This window comes from Durio zibethinus, chromosome 25, assembly GCF_047325235.1.
Source record: "Durio zibethinus cultivar Kanyao isolate XHJ-2024 chromosome 25, ASM4732523v1, whole genome shotgun sequence".
Taxonomy (NCBI): Eukaryota; Viridiplantae; Streptophyta; class Magnoliopsida; order Malvales; family Malvaceae; genus Durio; species Durio zibethinus.
In genome coordinates this window covers 11,528,901-11,545,166 of record NC_143186.1, presented here as the reverse complement: position 1 = coordinate 11,545,166, position 16,266 = coordinate 11,528,901, and the positions used below count along the sequence as shown (strand labels likewise).

Below are 16,266 nucleotides of genomic sequence, written 5' to 3'. Positions count from 1 at the left end.
GTTGACCTCCAAACTGTGACAATCACATGGGATCCTTGAGAATTTCAAAGTTCCAGCTCAATACTTCATAATTTAGATAAAAAAAAATTCAAGAATAAGTTGCCATTCAGCTGTACGTATAGCATTCCCGTTTACTTTCAATTTTGCATTGTTGACTTTCTCTTCACGGTTTTGTTTCTCATATTTCTTTCCCTGAAGAAACAACCATGTCCATTACCGGTGGAGAGACTGCACTTTCTATCTTTATTGAGTTGTTTGCCAAGTTGGCCTATTACGATCAGACCCTCAACTTTGTTACGAAAAGCAGGTCATCCAGCAGCTCGAGGAGTGGCAAAAGTTATTGCCAAGTATTCAAGAAGTGCTCATTGATGCAGAGGAGAAGCAAATGAAGGATCCCAATGTGCAGAACTGGTTGGCTAAGCTACAAAGCTTGGCTTATGATGTGGATGATATTTCGGATGAGTTTGCTATCGAGGCTGTAAATCGAAAGTTGCACGAAGATGATCAAGCCAGAGCAATTTAGTTACCGATATCCATAGATACATGGTTTAGTAGTTTCATTAATTCAAGAGCTTTTTTGTTTAATAAGAAGATGATTTCCAACTTAGAAGAGATCACTGGTAGACTAAATGGTTTGGCGACAGAAAAGGGTAGTTTGGGATTGAGAGAGATTGATGAAGGAGCAATGTCAAAGAGAATAAAAGCAAGCCCGCAATCTTTGTCCTTGGTGGATGAAATTCCTATTTATGGTAGGGGAAAAGAGAAGGCCGAAATACTTGAATTGCTCTTGAGCAATAATGTCAATCAGAATGAAGCTTCTGTGATTCACATCTTTGGGATTGGAGGGATTGGCAAGACAACTCTTGCTCAACTTGCCTATTATGATGATAGAATAAAAAAGTCTTTCAACCACAAGCTTTGGTTGTGTGTTTCTAAAGATTTTGATGCCACTTTGGTGACAAAGAAAATTTTATAGTCAATCACTGATGAGTGTTGTATAGTTCCTTCTCTAAACAATCTTCAAGGCATGTTGAAGGAGAAGTTGTTCGGAAAAAGATTTTTGCTTGTCTTGGACAATGTTTGGAACGAGAATTACGATGATTTGGCCATCCTGTTAAAGCCGTTCGGAGTTGGAACAAAAGTTATTGTGACAACAAGGAGTTGCGAGGTTTCTTCTGTTGTGAGCACTGCTAATGCTTACCCATTACAGCATTTATCAGAGAAAGATTGTCTTTCTTTGTTTACTCAACATGCACTAAAATCAAGTAATTTTAGTGGGCATCCAGAATTAGAAGAAGTTGGGGAACGCATAGTGAAAAAGTGCAATGGCTTACCTTTGGCAGCTAAAGCCATTGGTAGCTTACTAGGCACTCATGTGGATTATGGAGTTTGGAAAGATATGTCAGAGAGTGAGATATGGGATTTACCTGAAGAGCAATGTGGTGTAATTCCAGCTCTGTTGTTGAGCTTTCATCATCTTCCTCCACATCTAAAACGATGCTTTGCATACTGATCTCTACTGCCTAAAGATTATGAATTTGATGAGGAGGAGATAATCTTGTTATGGAAAGCAGAAGGTTTTCTACAGGCCAACTCGAAAACTCAAACCGAAGGTCTAGGTAGCCAATACTTTCGAGATCTAGTATCAAGGTCCATTTTCCAAACTTCTAGTAGGGATAAATCTCGGTTTATAATGCATGACCTGATCAATGATCTAGCTCAAGTGGTTGCAGGAGAAATATGCTTCAACTGGAGGGTAACAAACAACTGAAAAATTCAGAGGGCACTAGACATTCATCTTATGTTCGCAGCTTGTATGATGGAGCGAAAAAGTTTGAAGCCTTTGGTCACATGAAACGTTTACGAACCTTTCTACCATTTATGCTGCCAAATGATGGGGTTTGCCTTCTAACCAACACTGTCCTCGTTGATTTATTGCCCAAACTTCGATGCTTAAGGGTTCTTTCTTTGAAAGGGTATTACATCACTGTGTTACCAAACTTTTTCGAAAATTTGGTGCATTTACGCTGCCTAGATTTCTCTTATACTGCAATCAAAAGTCTACCCGATTCAATATGCGCCCTTTACAATTTAGAAACCTTACCATTGAGGAAGTGTTGGTTAGAAAAGTTACCCTCAGAAATAGAACTCCTATCCAACTTGAATCATCTTGATATCACTGGTACAAAGATGAAAGGAATGCCCTTTGGAATTGGTAAACTGACCAACCTTCGAAGGCTATCTAATTTCATTTTAGGAGCAGGTGATGGACATCAAATAAAAGAGATGAAGAATTTAATACATCTCACGGGTGATCTTTCTCTTTCAGGGTTGGCGAACATTGCCAATGCTCAAGATGCATGGGAAGCTAAGTTAATCGACGAATCTGGCCTTGATGGATTACAACTAAAGTGGAGTGCTAATTTTAGTAATAATACAAGGAATAAAGCAGTTGAAGAAGAGGTGTTGAACATGTTTGAACCTGACAGAGATCTTAAACAGCTCGTCATTGAGAATTATGGTGGTGCAAGATTTCCGAATTGGATAGCAGATCCTTCATTACAAAACCTGTTGTCTTTGGATCTCAACAACTGTCGAAATTGCAAATTACTGCCACCAATTGGAAAACTGCCACTGCTAAAAGATCTTTCTATCAGGGGAATGCATGAATTGAATAAGGTTGGCATTGAGTTCTCTGGATAGAACCAATCAAATGCATTTGCATCATTGGAGAGATTATGCTTTGAGGATATGCCAAAATGGAAGGAGTGGGATTTTGATGAACAAGTCGCAAAATTTCCCTGCCTACATGAGCTTTGTATCATAAAATGACCTCAACTGTTGGGAAGGTTGCCTAACTCTCTTTATTCCTTAGAGACACTTGTAATTCGTGGATGTACACGATCGGTGATTTCAGTTTCAAACCTTCCACTACTGTATGACTTAGAAATAGATGAATGTGCAAAGTTGGTGCTTAAAGATGATGCAGACTTTCCCTTGTTGAGAAAAGTCTCTCTTTCAAATATTTTCAAGGTTTGTTCCCTAAAAGAGAGGCTGGTGTCAGGATTAAAAAGCCTGGAACATCTCAGGATTAATCATAATAACGAGTTGACGTCCTTGTCATGGAAGCAGTTGGGATCACTTGAGCATTTGAGGCATCTCCGTGGTCTGGAAATTTTTGAGTTTTCCACAACTTGTGTCATGAGAGCCAGATGAGGTTGAAGAAGAGCAGTTGCAACTAGGGAAGCTTTGCGATATTGAGTCTTTGACAATAGAGAACTGTAAAAGGCTTAAGAGGCTACCACAAGATTTGCATTTCCTCACATTTCTTACTGAGATGCGAATTCAAGAGTGCCCATGCATAGTTTCTTTTTCAAAGAATAACTTGCCCCCGGCTTTAAAGAGGTTAGTAATTGAAGGTTAAATGAATTTGCAGTGTTTGGTGGATCAAGGAACAAATACCAGCATCAGCAACACATGTTTTCTTGAGCACTTGGAAATTGTAGCATGCCAATCACTAGTATCTCTATCATTACCCATTAGGCTTCAAATTCTCATAATTTCAAGGTGCTCAAAACTGACTTCCTTATCATCAAGTGGCAAGTTACCCATGGAGCTTAAACAGCTAGTGATTATGGACTGCCAAGAGCTAGAATCCATTGTGCAAAGAATCCATGAAAACTCTTGTCTTGAACATCTTTGTATTTGGGGGTGTAGGAATATTATATCTTTACCGCGAGGATTAAACAAGCTCAACCATCTTCAGAAGATTGAAATATCACGGTGTGATAGTCTGGTTTCCTTGACAGAAAGTGGGTTGCCGACCAACAACCTCACGGTGCTTCAGATTAATGAGTGTCAAATTTTAGAAGCCCTGCCCAGCATGCAGAACCTCACTGCTCTAAAGGAATTGATGCTCTTTAGTTGCTCACCTCACATGTCCTTTGCAGAAGAGGGTTTTCCTACCAACCTGACATCAATTTCAATCTCAGTACCTAAACTTTGTAGCTCACTACTTAAATGGGGATTGCATAAACTCACCTCTCTTAAATATCTCTGCATTAATGGTGAAGAATGTCCGGATGTGGTGACATTTCCACTACAGGAGGGAGGTATGCTGCCTCCCTGACTCACTAATATTACCATAAAGAAATTTGAAAATCTAAGAAACTTATCCACCAAGGGCTTTCAAAACCTCACCTCTCGTCAAGAATTGTGGATATTAGATTGCAATAACCTCACATCTCTTCCTGAAAAAGATGTTCTTCTTTCCATTGGAAATTATATATTTGGAATTCTCCATTGCTAACATACCAGTGCACATGGAATCAAGGACCAGAGTGGTCGAAGATATCCCACATACCTGAAGTTCTAGTTGACCATCAAAGCATCATTCCAAAGGCCAGTTGGACAATCCACCCTTGATTTACCCATGCTCAAGGTATAAATCTGTAGAGACCGCACCCAACCTGAGGTATTGTCCGTTTTGACCCGAAGGTCTCACGATTTTATCTCACAAAAAACGTCTCATAAATTTGTGATTAAGTCTCTACATATATATATATATATATATATATCATTCTTTATCCACATATCCTCCTGATGTGGGATTGGAGGTGTTACAATCTCTCCACCTTTAATGCTTGACGTCCTTGTCAAGCCGAGTCCATCCAAAGGACCAAGATCACACCAGATCATCGTGTAGCACTTAATGACTCCCACGGTTCCACCGTGTAACACTTAGTGACTCCCACGACTGCGGACTGGTGACCGCTCTGATACCATTTGTAGAGACCCGCACCCAACCTACGAGGTATTGTCCGCTTTGACCCGAAGATCTCACGGTTTTGTCACACAAAAAACGTCTCACAAGTTTGGAATTAAGTCTCTACATATATATATATCATTCCTTATCCACACATACTCCTAATGTGAGGTTAGAGGCGTTACAAAATCATTCTAAACTTATGTATTGTGGCAATTTAAACAATAAAATAATTGTAGTATTAGTTATGATTCTTTTCATTGAGACTTTGCAGGCAATTCCAATATTTGGAAGCTAAAGAAGTGGTGTTTCTTGGCTACGATCAAACATTGTAGGAGATAAATACCAGGAGGATTTGGGGGGCAATAAAAATTGTTTGTTGTGGAGCTAGATCTTTGTTATCAATAAAAATTGTAGGAGATAACTAAGACACCAATGGTGCAACCGTGGCAGCAGCAGTGGTTTAATGCATTGTTATTGCACTAGAAGGAAAATGCAATGGTGAGCAGGCATTGACACTTCTCGAACTTGATGGTTCTGATGATTTAAAAGTCACTCTTATAATTATGTTCCATTTAGCAGCTCTGTTCTTTTTGTGTGCCTCTAATTTGTGTCTAGTTAATAGTTTGGGAGGAATAATATATAATCACGGATCTAAATCCCAAGCAATGGTAATTCAGTTTATATCAGCTAATAATCAAAAGTCATCTCAGTTAAAAATTTTCCAGTATTCGTCGAGAGTTGGCGATGTATGAGCAACAATAATATTATTTAGTTGGAGAAAGGCAGCTTATAAGATCGTTGTAGACTGCACGGGAATCATGAAGCTGTTGACGCAGCTATAGCTCCAGTTAGTAACAAATCAAACATTGCTTGCCAAACAAGATGGTCAGGTCATCATGTCCTTTCTATTCTCTCATTTTTGCATAGATCATTGTATAACATTTTAATTGTATGGATATCCAAACTTTCAGTCATTGTGGAATGTGGATATAAATTTCTTAATTTCATGCCTTTGGTTAGATTCCTTAGCATAGGTTCTCAGACTTGAAAGCATAGACTTTGTTCTTCTATATGGATTTGAATCATGTTGCTTTAATAATGATGAAGAAACTTGCAGTTGCTAATTTTCTGGTGATTATTTTGATTTTATCCTCTAAGCATGAACTCAAGGTAATTTTTATTCCAGTCTTCAGGAATTTCTGCATTTTCCTTTGTCAGTTGAATAATCATTGGCTTTGCTTTTGGTTCAGGCCAAAAGAGCCAGAGAATTCCTGCATTGTGCACCAAGCTGTCAGATCACAGTTCCAAGAATTGTGGTTGATGGCAACTTCATTACCAGGAGTAGCCCCGGAAATTCCATGGAGTCTGCAGTTTGCACCAGACAAAACTCTAGATTCTAGAGGTGATCATGTAGAGGAGCTTTTACACACCAGGAGAACTTGTACGGCGTTTATCATTACTGCATTGAACATGCTACAATAAGAAATATAGGAAGGTGAACTGACCTTGCACTTATGTGCAATGATTTGTCGAACAATAACCAAGTTTTTGAACAGCTGAGCAATGAAGCCTCGCCACTAGTTTTCTTTGATTTCATCCTTTATCGTAGAACTATGATCATTGAGCCTGACATACCTGTTTGATCTGACCATTTTTTATGCATGAATGCTGTTTATCCTTTAACCAGTGATACAGGTTCTTTAGTTACCAATGTATTCTCTAATGATGATTTGTGATTGAGTTTGCGGGAGTACTCAAAATTTACCAGTATGCTACTAGTAATTCTTGATATCTCGGAGAACAAAACCGTGGGTGCTTTAGCCGCTCAAAAAAAATGAAATTTCATTGTACATAAGAAGAAAAGTATGCGTGATCCAAAAACTCATTTCTGCAGAGAAATTTAAAAATTTTAAACATAATATAATAATATATATAAATATAGAAAATAACATAAAATGACATGAATTTAAATTTTTATTAAATTTATGTATAAATTTAATAAAAATAAAAATATATTTAATGATAAAATAATATTTATTTTTTGTAGATTAAATATAAAATAAACAGAAGTTTATACACAAATGATCAATCTATACGTTTGAGTGAAAGCATCCCAGTCCTTGTCCACCTGGCCAATCCTAGCTAGTTACGACACTTTTCTTTTTTCAATGCTCGGCAACCAACCGCAGTTCGATTTGTTTGTTGAGCATTAAATTGATCTTATTTTCGGTGGTTCATTGTCATTCTAACGTTTTTTCCTTCTCTTTGCCCATGAGTACCATTGGTCTCCCACGACTTCCTGGGCCTATCTATGACAATTCAACGACTCCAAACTCCGAACTCCAAAGTCAATACCAAACTTATTAACTTTCACATAACAAAATACATCCTTATAGTTCAATCTCCATTTTCGATTTCTCTCTTTGTTTCCTAAGAAAAACAACCATGTCTGTTATTGGGGAGGCTGCTCTCAAAGCTTTCGTTGATGGGTTATTTCGTAAGTTATCCTCTTCCGAGTTCCTCAACTTTGTTACTGAAAAGCAAGTCCGCAAGGAGCTCAAGAAGTGGGAAAACATATTGCGGGACATCCGTGCAGTGCTTGATGATGCAGAGGAGAAACAGATGAAGGATCAATATGTGAAGAACTGGTTGGCTGATCTTCAAGATCTGGCTTACGATGTAGATGACATTTTGGACGAGTTTTCCACTCAAGCTTTGGGGCGGAAGCTGAAATCCAAGGAGGAAAGTAAGGTACAAAAGATCATTCCTAGCCGTTTTTCTCCAACAACTTTCATGTTTAACAACAAGATGATGTCTAAGATAAAAGGGATCAGTGTTAGAGTGAACGACGTAGCGGCCAAGAAAACCCAATTTGAATTGAGAGATATTAATGATGGGGCAAGATCCAATAGAATGAAACAAAGGCTTCAACCTACTTCTTTGGTGGATGAAACTCATGTATACGGTAGGCAAAAAGAAAAGGCAGCAATAATTGAATTGCTTTTGAGCAATGATGGTGGTGATAATGCCGTTTCTGTGATTCCCATCGTTGGCATGGGAGGAATTGGCAAGACAACTCTTGCACAGCTTGTCTACAATGATAATGGTGTGAAAAGTTGTTTCGATCACCAGGCATGGGTATGCGTTTCTGAAGATTTTGATGCCGTTTCCATAACAAATACAATTCTACAGTCAATTAGTACCAAGTGTTGTACTGATACTAATGATTTAAATTTGCTTCAAGTGAAGTTGAAGGAGAAATGGTCTGGGAAAAAAACTTTGCTCGTCTTGGATGATATATGGAACGAGAATTATGATGATTTGACCATCCTACTATCTCCTTTTGGGGTTGGAACCAAAATTCTCGTGACAACTCGAAGCCTGAATGTTTCTTCCATTTTGGGCACTGTTAAAACTAGCCCCCTACAACAGTTATCAGAGGCAGATAGTTTATCTATATTTACTCAACATGCATTGAGAGCAAGTGATTTTAGTGGACATCCAGAGTTAAAAGAAGTTGGGGAAAATATAGTGAAAAAGTGTGATGGCTTACCTTTGGCAGCTAAAGCCATTGGTGGCTTACTACGCACTAGTCTGGACCCTGAGGTATGGAAAGCAATATCAAAGAGCGAGATATGGGACATACCAGAAGAGAAATGTGGGGTAATTCCAGCTCTACAATTGAGCTATCATCATCTTCCTCCGTATTTGAAGCGGTGCTTTGCATATTGCTCTATACTTCCTAAGGATTATGAATTTGGGGAGGAGGAGGTTATCTTGTTATGGAAATCAGAAGGTTTTCTACAAGGAGCGGGGCCTAAAACTCAAACTGAAGATCTAGGTAGCCAATATTTTCGAGATCTTGTATCAAGGTCATTTTTTCTAACTTCTGATAGATGTAGATCTCGATTCGTAATGCATGACCTTGTCAATGATTTAGCTCAAATGGTTGCTGGAGGCATATGCTGCAAATTGGAGGATAATAAAGAACTGAAATTTTCAAATCGTACTCGACATTCATCTTATGTTCGCAGCATGCTCGATGGAATGAAAAAGTTTGAAGCCTTTGATCAAACCAAGCATTTACGAACGTTCCTATCATTCTCACCAGTCTTAAAGTGGAGCATTTTTAGACGTTGTTCTTATATAGCTAACAATGTTCTCTTTGATTTGTTGCCAAAACTTACATGCTTAAGGCTGCTCTCTTTGAAAGATTATCACATCATTGAGTTACCAAACATTTTCCAGAAATTAAGACACTTGCGCTACCTAGATTTCTCTCACACTGCAATTAAAAGTCTGCCTGATTCAATATGCACCCTTTATAATTTAGAAACCTTGCTATTATATGAGTGTGACAAGCTTGAAAAGCTACCCTCAAATTTACCTACTCTAGTCAACTTGTATGTTCTTGAAATGACAGGTGCAATTTCAATGAAAGGAATGCCATTTGGAATTGGTAAATTAACCAATCTTGGAAGACTATCAAATTTTGTTCTGGGAAAAGGTGATGGACATCAAATACAAGAGCTGGGGAATTTGTTAAATCTCAAGGATAAGCTTTCTATCTCAGGGTTGGAGAACATTGTTTCTGCTCAAGATGCGTGGGAGGCTAAGTTAATTGATAAGTCAGGCCTTGATACATTGAAACTGAAGTGGAGTACAGAATTTGTTGATAATAGAAATAAAGAAGTTGAAGAAGAGGTGTTGAACGTGCTTGAACCTCACAGAATGCTGACAGAGCTCCTCATTGAGAATTATGGTGGTACAAAATTTCCAATTTGGATGAATTCTTCATTACAAAATTTGTCGTCTTTGACCCTCAACAATTGTAAAAATTGCATAGCACTACCATCAATTGGAAAACTACCATTGCTGAAAATTCTCTTTATTGGGGGCATGGACGAGTTAAACAAGGTTGGCATTGAGTTCTATGGAGAGAATCAATCAAATGCATTTGCTTCATTACAGAGATTGTGCTTTAAGGATATGCCAAAATGGAAAGAATGGTTAGTTGATGAGCAAGTTTTGAAATTCCCCAGCCTTGTTGAGCTTTTTATCGTAAACTGCCCTCAATTGCTGGGACCGTTGCCTAACCATCTTCATTCCTTAAAGAAGCTTCGAATTCATGGGTGTACACAATTGGTGGTTTCACTTTCAGGCCTTCCGTTGCTGAATGAATTACAAATAAATGAGTGTGCAGAGTTGGTGCTCAGAGATAATGCAGACTTCCTCTTAATCAAAAACTTATATCTTTCAAAGATTCAGAAGTTTTCTACTCCAATTGAGAGGCTGGTGTCAACATCAACAAAATTGGAATCTTGTAAGATTTATAGTTGCAAGGGATTGACATTTTCATTGGTGAAGGAGATGGGATTATCCAGATCTCTCCGCAATTTGGAAATTTTTAATTCTCCACAACTTGTCTTTTTAGAACCAGATGAAGTAGAGGAGTCAGAAGATGATGAGCTGTTGCAGGTTGGAAATCTGTGCAATGATGGACCCTTGAGAGTGTGGATTTGTGGCCTCAATATCGAGTCTTTGAGAATAAGGAAGCATTTCCTCACATTTCTTTCAGAGATGCGAATTGAAAAGTGCCCGAACATAGTTTCTTTTGCAAAGAACAACTTGCCTCCTGCTTTAAAAATGTTAACAATTAGAGATTGCATGAATTTGAGATGTTTGGTGGATGAAGGAGAAAATATCAGCATGACCGACACATGCATTCTTGAGCATTTGGAAATTAGTGAGTGTCCATCTCTAATGTCTTTATCATTACCTGTTAGGCTTCAACATCTCAATATTCGGGGTTGCTCAAAGCTAGCTTCCTTATCAGCAAGCGGCAAGTTACCCACAGGGCTGAAACAACTTAAGCTTTTTAGCTGCCCAGAGCTGGAATCTGTTGCACAAGCAATTGAAGAAAACTGTGGTCTTGAATCTATTTATTTTGGATGGTGTGGTATTAAATCTTTGCCGCAAGGATTAGACAAGCTCAACCATCTTCAAAAGATTGAAATACGTGGATGTCAAAATCTAGTTTCCTTAACAGGGTTTTTGCCTACCGCCAACCTGACAGAGCTTTTGATCTATAATTGTGAAAATTTGCGAGCCCTGCCCAATTGCATGCTCAACCTTACCTCTCTTCAGGAACTGGAGGTTCAGAATGACTCAGGAGATCAGATATTCATTCCAGAAAAGGGTATCTCTACCAACCTAACAGCACTTATAATCTCAGTACCAAGGAATTATGAGTCTCTACTTGAATGGGGATTGCATAGATTCACTTCTCTTGTACAACTTCAGGTAACTGGTATAGGATGTCCCGATCTGGTGTCATTTCCACCAGAGGAGATGGGAATGATGCTGCCTACCTCTCTCACCGATTTGACCATTGAAAATTTCAAAAATCTGAAATGCCTATCCTCCAAGGGCTTTCAAAACCTCACCTCTCTTGATTATTTGTGCATCTTCAACTGCCCTAAGGTCACATCTCTTCCTGAAAAAGACATGCTTCTCTCGCTTTTGGACTTACACATTGGTTATTGTCCATTGCTAATGAAAGAGTGTCAAAGGGACAAAGGGCGAGAGTGGTCCAAGATAGCCCACATACCTCGTGTTGAATTTCATGATGAGGAATTTGATGCCTAAAGGAGTTAAATTGAAAGCTAAACCGTGAAAATCACAGGTATGAAACCATTTGAAATGTAGAGCAATTTAAAAGCTTCTCATTTTTAGTATTTTCTTTATCAACAAAATAATACTATTATTCCTTTTATTGATCATATACAGGCAATTCACAAGCTTTTTAAAAGGTAAATTGGTAAGAGACTAGCCTTCTCATCACTTTTTCATCCAAAATGGAAGAATCGTTCTGTAAAGTTAAATGGTTGATTAGTAGACACATGCTCGTTTTGAACGGTCATTTCATGGAAAACGTTGGACCGAACTCTGTTTTTCAGACCTATGAAAGTGCTGCAGAGTTGGTGAATGGAGCGGTTAGTTAATTCTCTGCAACTTTCATCTAGATATTAACTGTGCGCTTTGCCAGAGTTTATAATGATTTGATATTCAAATAAAACAATACTATTTATTTTCTTCATTTCTATTATGATGAATTTGATGTAATTATACAATTTCAAATCATGCCAAACTATTGGAATACATTCTTTACCTTATTTCTTTTAATTTCACTCCATTCTCATCTGGTCTATATGTTGACAATTTTACAGTCTCCATTCCATCTTCTTTGTAGGTAAGTTGCTTCGTTGAATTACTCAAAAAAAGAAAACAAAAGAGAGGAAAGCATATAAGATTGCATTGTCTGTGGGTAAGATGCTCCATTAAATTATTTCATAAACTTTAATTTTCTATTAGATTTCCATTATTACTTTGAGTCTTCAATATTAAAATGTTTAAGCCAATGTTCATGTGAAGGTGGATATACTAACATCTTTTAAACTTACATTGACTGTATTTTTAATTTCAACCGTCAGAGATGTCTAATGTTGCTTATTTTTTATACCTTGTTCTCAGGGATTTGCCAATCTGCAATTCCCTTAATTTGGCATTCCTTTCGGAAAATGAAACTTGTAAAAAACAGATAAGAGGGAGCGGTTGAAGATAGCCTGTCTTCCATTTGATCTCGAAAGGAAACTTGGAAAAAATCAGTTGAATATATATATATATATATACACCACATCCCATTCTGGTTTCAACACTAGGTATTCAAGTTGGAAATTTTTTTCTTTTTTTAAACTTTTGAATAGTTGATTAAGTGTTGTATGATAACAAAGTGTCATTTTGTTCTACATCCAGAAACCTGAAACAAGAATCTGAAGAAGAATGAATTCTAACCTCCAGAGGCAATTTGATGACCAAATAATCAATACAATTCAATGTGAGATGTCGTTAGGCAACAATGAAATAATGACAATTGAATCAATCCCACTAAACTGAATATCTTTTGTATAATTGTTTCGAGTTTAAGTTTGTAACATAAAGATTATATGTTCCTGCATTTGGGGTTTTAGTTCAAAAATTGTGACTTTTCATTGTACAGTTAAAACCAATTATAGAGGTTGTAGATAAAGAGGGTAGTAATTCTAGCATGCTAGTGAAGGGAATTAGATTTGGAAATTTAGTATTTATATTCTGTTTTAGTGTTTGCCGTCAGGAGACTTAGAACATTTTCTGAAAGCTGGTTTTACACAGAAACAGGGGAAAAGGAATTAAAAGGGAAAGAAAGTAGAATATAAAATCAAATGGAGTATTTATTTTCGTAAACCTTCAAAAATAATATTGTACCAGGCAGAAAACAGGACTTTAATATCTTACCGCCAGGCAGTGAAATGCAATAGCTAGATATTTAAAATTTTTCATTTGACGTGATAATTATAATGTTGCCTCTGTCTGAAGGTTGGGAGCTTATCATGTTTGTTAGTTGTTTTCTTTACCCTCCTTTTTAACTGTGTATTTCGCAGTTTCATGGTGGATTTGGCCACGCATTTGCTTCCCCAGACAAGCTGGTGAAATTGCGCAAGAAGCAGGTAGACCCAAACATGGAGAAATATTTGTGTCTTCAGCTTGTCTTGCAGCCCATGGCTTACTCAAGGTACTAATTACAGTATGATCATGTTAGTATCAACATCACTTTGTTGGGGAAATTTTATGGTGAAAATATATTTGTTTTGGTGAATTTGTCAATTTACAAACTTATCAAACAAATAATGAACTTAGAACGGAAAAACCTTAATCAAGCAGTTGTTCCATGAAGTAGTTTCTAGGAAGGTGATTCAATTTCTTCCAATATATTTTGCATTCAGCAGTTACTATTTGAACTTTGAAAAAAACTTAATAGTCCTCAGAGGGTGATTTCCTTTTGTCCTCTGAATTGTGTCATTATAAGATGATGCCATATAGTATTTTAGCGAAAGTTGTTCATATATAGACTTTTTCTTGTGTCTATTATTCTCTTTCTGTTAGTTTCTATCATCGGTATGTTTGAGCTTGAACTGTGCTATTTTGATTGTTTTCTTTCTTTTTTCTTCTCATTCCAGGATTTGAACCTGAAACTTTCATGAGGAAGTCTCAAATTCTAAATGTTGAATGCCCCATTTTGAATTATGATTAAACTTTCAAGCAAATCCTAATGGAAGCAGATATTACGATCTCAGCTTCCAGACATTTTCAGGATGAGTAGGTTGTACTTGCTGATAGCAATGTAACTACTCTTTCCCTTGAATGTGTTCATCATTAAAACTTCTTCAGGTGTGAACAACTAGATTTTTTGCAGTTATTTTTCCATTTTATGTATAAAGTAATGTACTTCAGCTCTACAGAAGGTATTATGTCATCATTGATTAGGCCTAACATTGGGATGGAGTCTTACAACAGTAGTTAGTGCCCCAGATATTCCACCAATGCTTGTCCTGTACTGGTGCCAACTTTCCCAGTTCCATATAAGCATTATGATTGGATGGGAATTACTATGTTATTTTCTTTTTTTTCAACTAAAATGTCAACCTGATGATATGGCCTTGTCCACGAGAGTGAACAAACTCCCATATTCTTGACCTCTCTCTTGCATCGTGTCAATTGTCAATAGATATCAAATAACATATTTGGGGGATGACTTGTTTTGCCCTGGATATCTCAACTAAAGAAGATCAACTATTTTCCTAGTGGCAGTGTCATTTTTGTCCTTTTCGCAATAGCACAAGTTCTGTTTTTTCTTGGTATTTTTCTATACATCCATGAAAATGGGAAATTCCATGTATGTTCTAACCTTTTTCACATAGTGGATTCCATTTCCAAAAAGTTGGAAGTGAAAAGCCAACTTCATGAAACAGCTTGTAATTTCAGTTTTTACAAAAACCGCTTTTTGATTCCTTTTTTGCTTGTAGGTGTTGGCAACCGGTTGTGATGGACTGAATTGCTTAATTATGAAGGTTGTGACAATGATAGATGTACTGAGAGATCAAAATGTGACAGTGGTTTCAGTCAAGAGGCAGCTTGGCATTGATGCTTGCTTCGTTGTCAAGGTATAGTGTCAATCCGATTGGATCCATGTTTCATGAACGAATGTTGGAGCAATTGCCTCAAAAAGATCAGAACACAGAATACTATAACAGCCCCATATAAATTTGTCTTTGATTTATCATTTTTATACTTCATCAAACTTTCATATAATACCAAATTTACTATTTATACTTTATTCTAAAAGCAATTCTTCAAGTCTATTAGCTTGCATGGACTTGATGTCTGAAATTTTAGTACTCAATTTTATTTTGAATTTAAATTTAGATTTTAAACTTAACTCAATTTATTCATACAATTATCTTAAAGAGTGACATCTAACATATTTGAATTTAAATTTCAGCACATTAACTGTTTTTCTTATCCTTGAGTTGTGATCTTCGTAAAATAAAAATAACTTTGGAAATTTTCTAGGGTTCATTCTATTGTATTAATTCGAGGATGTTGTGATAGTTGGTTTGATAAACCATAAAACAAATAAATAAGGCAAAATCCTGATTACTAAAACAAAACTATGGAAGCTACACAAAACTATGCAAATACATGAATCTTTTGAAATCATTGCAGATTGAGAAGAATTATGCTCTCTTTTTTCCCGGTTGTTTATCCTATTTGACTCTCGTGGAGTTCAAAAAAATTTTGATTTTAATATTTCATGGTTTCAGTTTCAGGCTTCATTTTTAAGTTTGGCTGGAGCATGTTTCTCTATCAAATTTATTACCTGTTGATTTCTGAACCACTGGACAGGCATTTGATGCCATATATAAATATTGATTCAATGTTTCTAGCACTGTTTGTGCAGAGTTCAAAGACCAACCTAGCAATTACCAAAATTTTTTTAGAGGTGTAATTGAGTAGGATTCGAACGAATTTTATTATATTCGTAATTTATTTATTTAATTAATAAATTTTAAAATATTTGTAATTATTTGTTAAAATTAATATATGATTAAAAACGAATAAAAATTAAATTTGTTCACGAATTATTCGTTGAATTTTTTTTTTTTGTTTACATGAATGAAACATAAAATGATTTTATTATATTCATAATTTATTCATTTAATTAATGAATCTTTAAATATTATTCGTGATCATTTATTAAATTTAATAAATAAATACATATAAATAAAAATTAAATATGTTCACGAATTATTAGTAAAATATTTTTTTTTATTTAAACCGTGAATTCTTTAAAGAAAACCAAATAAAAGTTTATTATAGTTCTAGGCACCAAAAAAGAGATATTGTCTAGCCCCAATGCCAAGAAAAACTGTCATAGATGAAAGATAATTCATGGTGGATAAGACAATTTAGGCATGGTAGACACTCCAAACAAATTGTTTAAAGGATCTAATCTAACAACAACAATCCAATAGAAACCAACTCCTGCCGCCACCAGAATCCGTAGATCACAACAGTCCAGAACTGTTGATTGCATGGGTCATTCGTTAAGGACGAAAGAA

The 16,266-nt window shown here is 36.4% G+C and overlaps 1 protein-coding gene, 1 long non-coding RNA gene and 1 pseudogene across 5 annotated transcripts; all 3 read left to right on the top strand.

The window, feature by feature from the left end:
- Positions 1-141: 141 nt before the first annotated feature.
- Positions 142-2,774, top strand: LOC111276574 (putative disease resistance RPP13-like protein 1; annotated as a pseudogene).
- Positions 2,775-4,949: 2,175 nt separating this feature from the next.
- Positions 4,950-6,359, top strand: LOC149511631 (uncharacterized). Its single transcript, XR_016333786.1, has 2 exons — positions 4,950-5,653; positions 6,019-6,359. It is a non-coding gene; the product is annotated as an uncharacterized LOC149511631 (long non-coding RNA).
- A 596-nt stretch (positions 6,360-6,955) lies between these two features.
- Positions 6,956-15,006, top strand: LOC111275986 (putative disease resistance RPP13-like protein 1). Of its 4 annotated transcripts, XM_089754601.1 has the most exons (8): positions 6,956-11,453; positions 11,558-11,763; positions 12,021-12,095; positions 12,302-12,489; positions 12,584-12,665; positions 13,249-13,379; positions 13,825-14,035; positions 14,671-15,006. In XM_089754601.1, the coding sequence occupies exon 1, from the start codon at positions 7,214-7,216 to the stop codon at positions 11,414-11,416; it is 4,203 nt and encodes a 1,400-aa protein (XP_089610727.1). In that variant the 5' UTR covers positions 6,956-7,213; the 3' UTR covers positions 11,417-11,453; positions 11,558-11,763; positions 12,021-12,095; positions 12,302-12,489; positions 12,584-12,665; positions 13,249-13,379; positions 13,825-14,035; positions 14,671-15,006. The 4 variants fall into 4 exon arrangements, with proteins under 4 accessions (XP_089610727.1, XP_089610728.1, XP_089610726.1 ...); XM_089754602.1 differs by lacking the exon at positions 12,584-12,665; XM_089754600.1 differs by lacking the exons at positions 12,302-12,489; positions 12,584-12,665.
- The last annotated feature ends 1,260 nt before the right edge of the window (positions 15,007-16,266 follow it).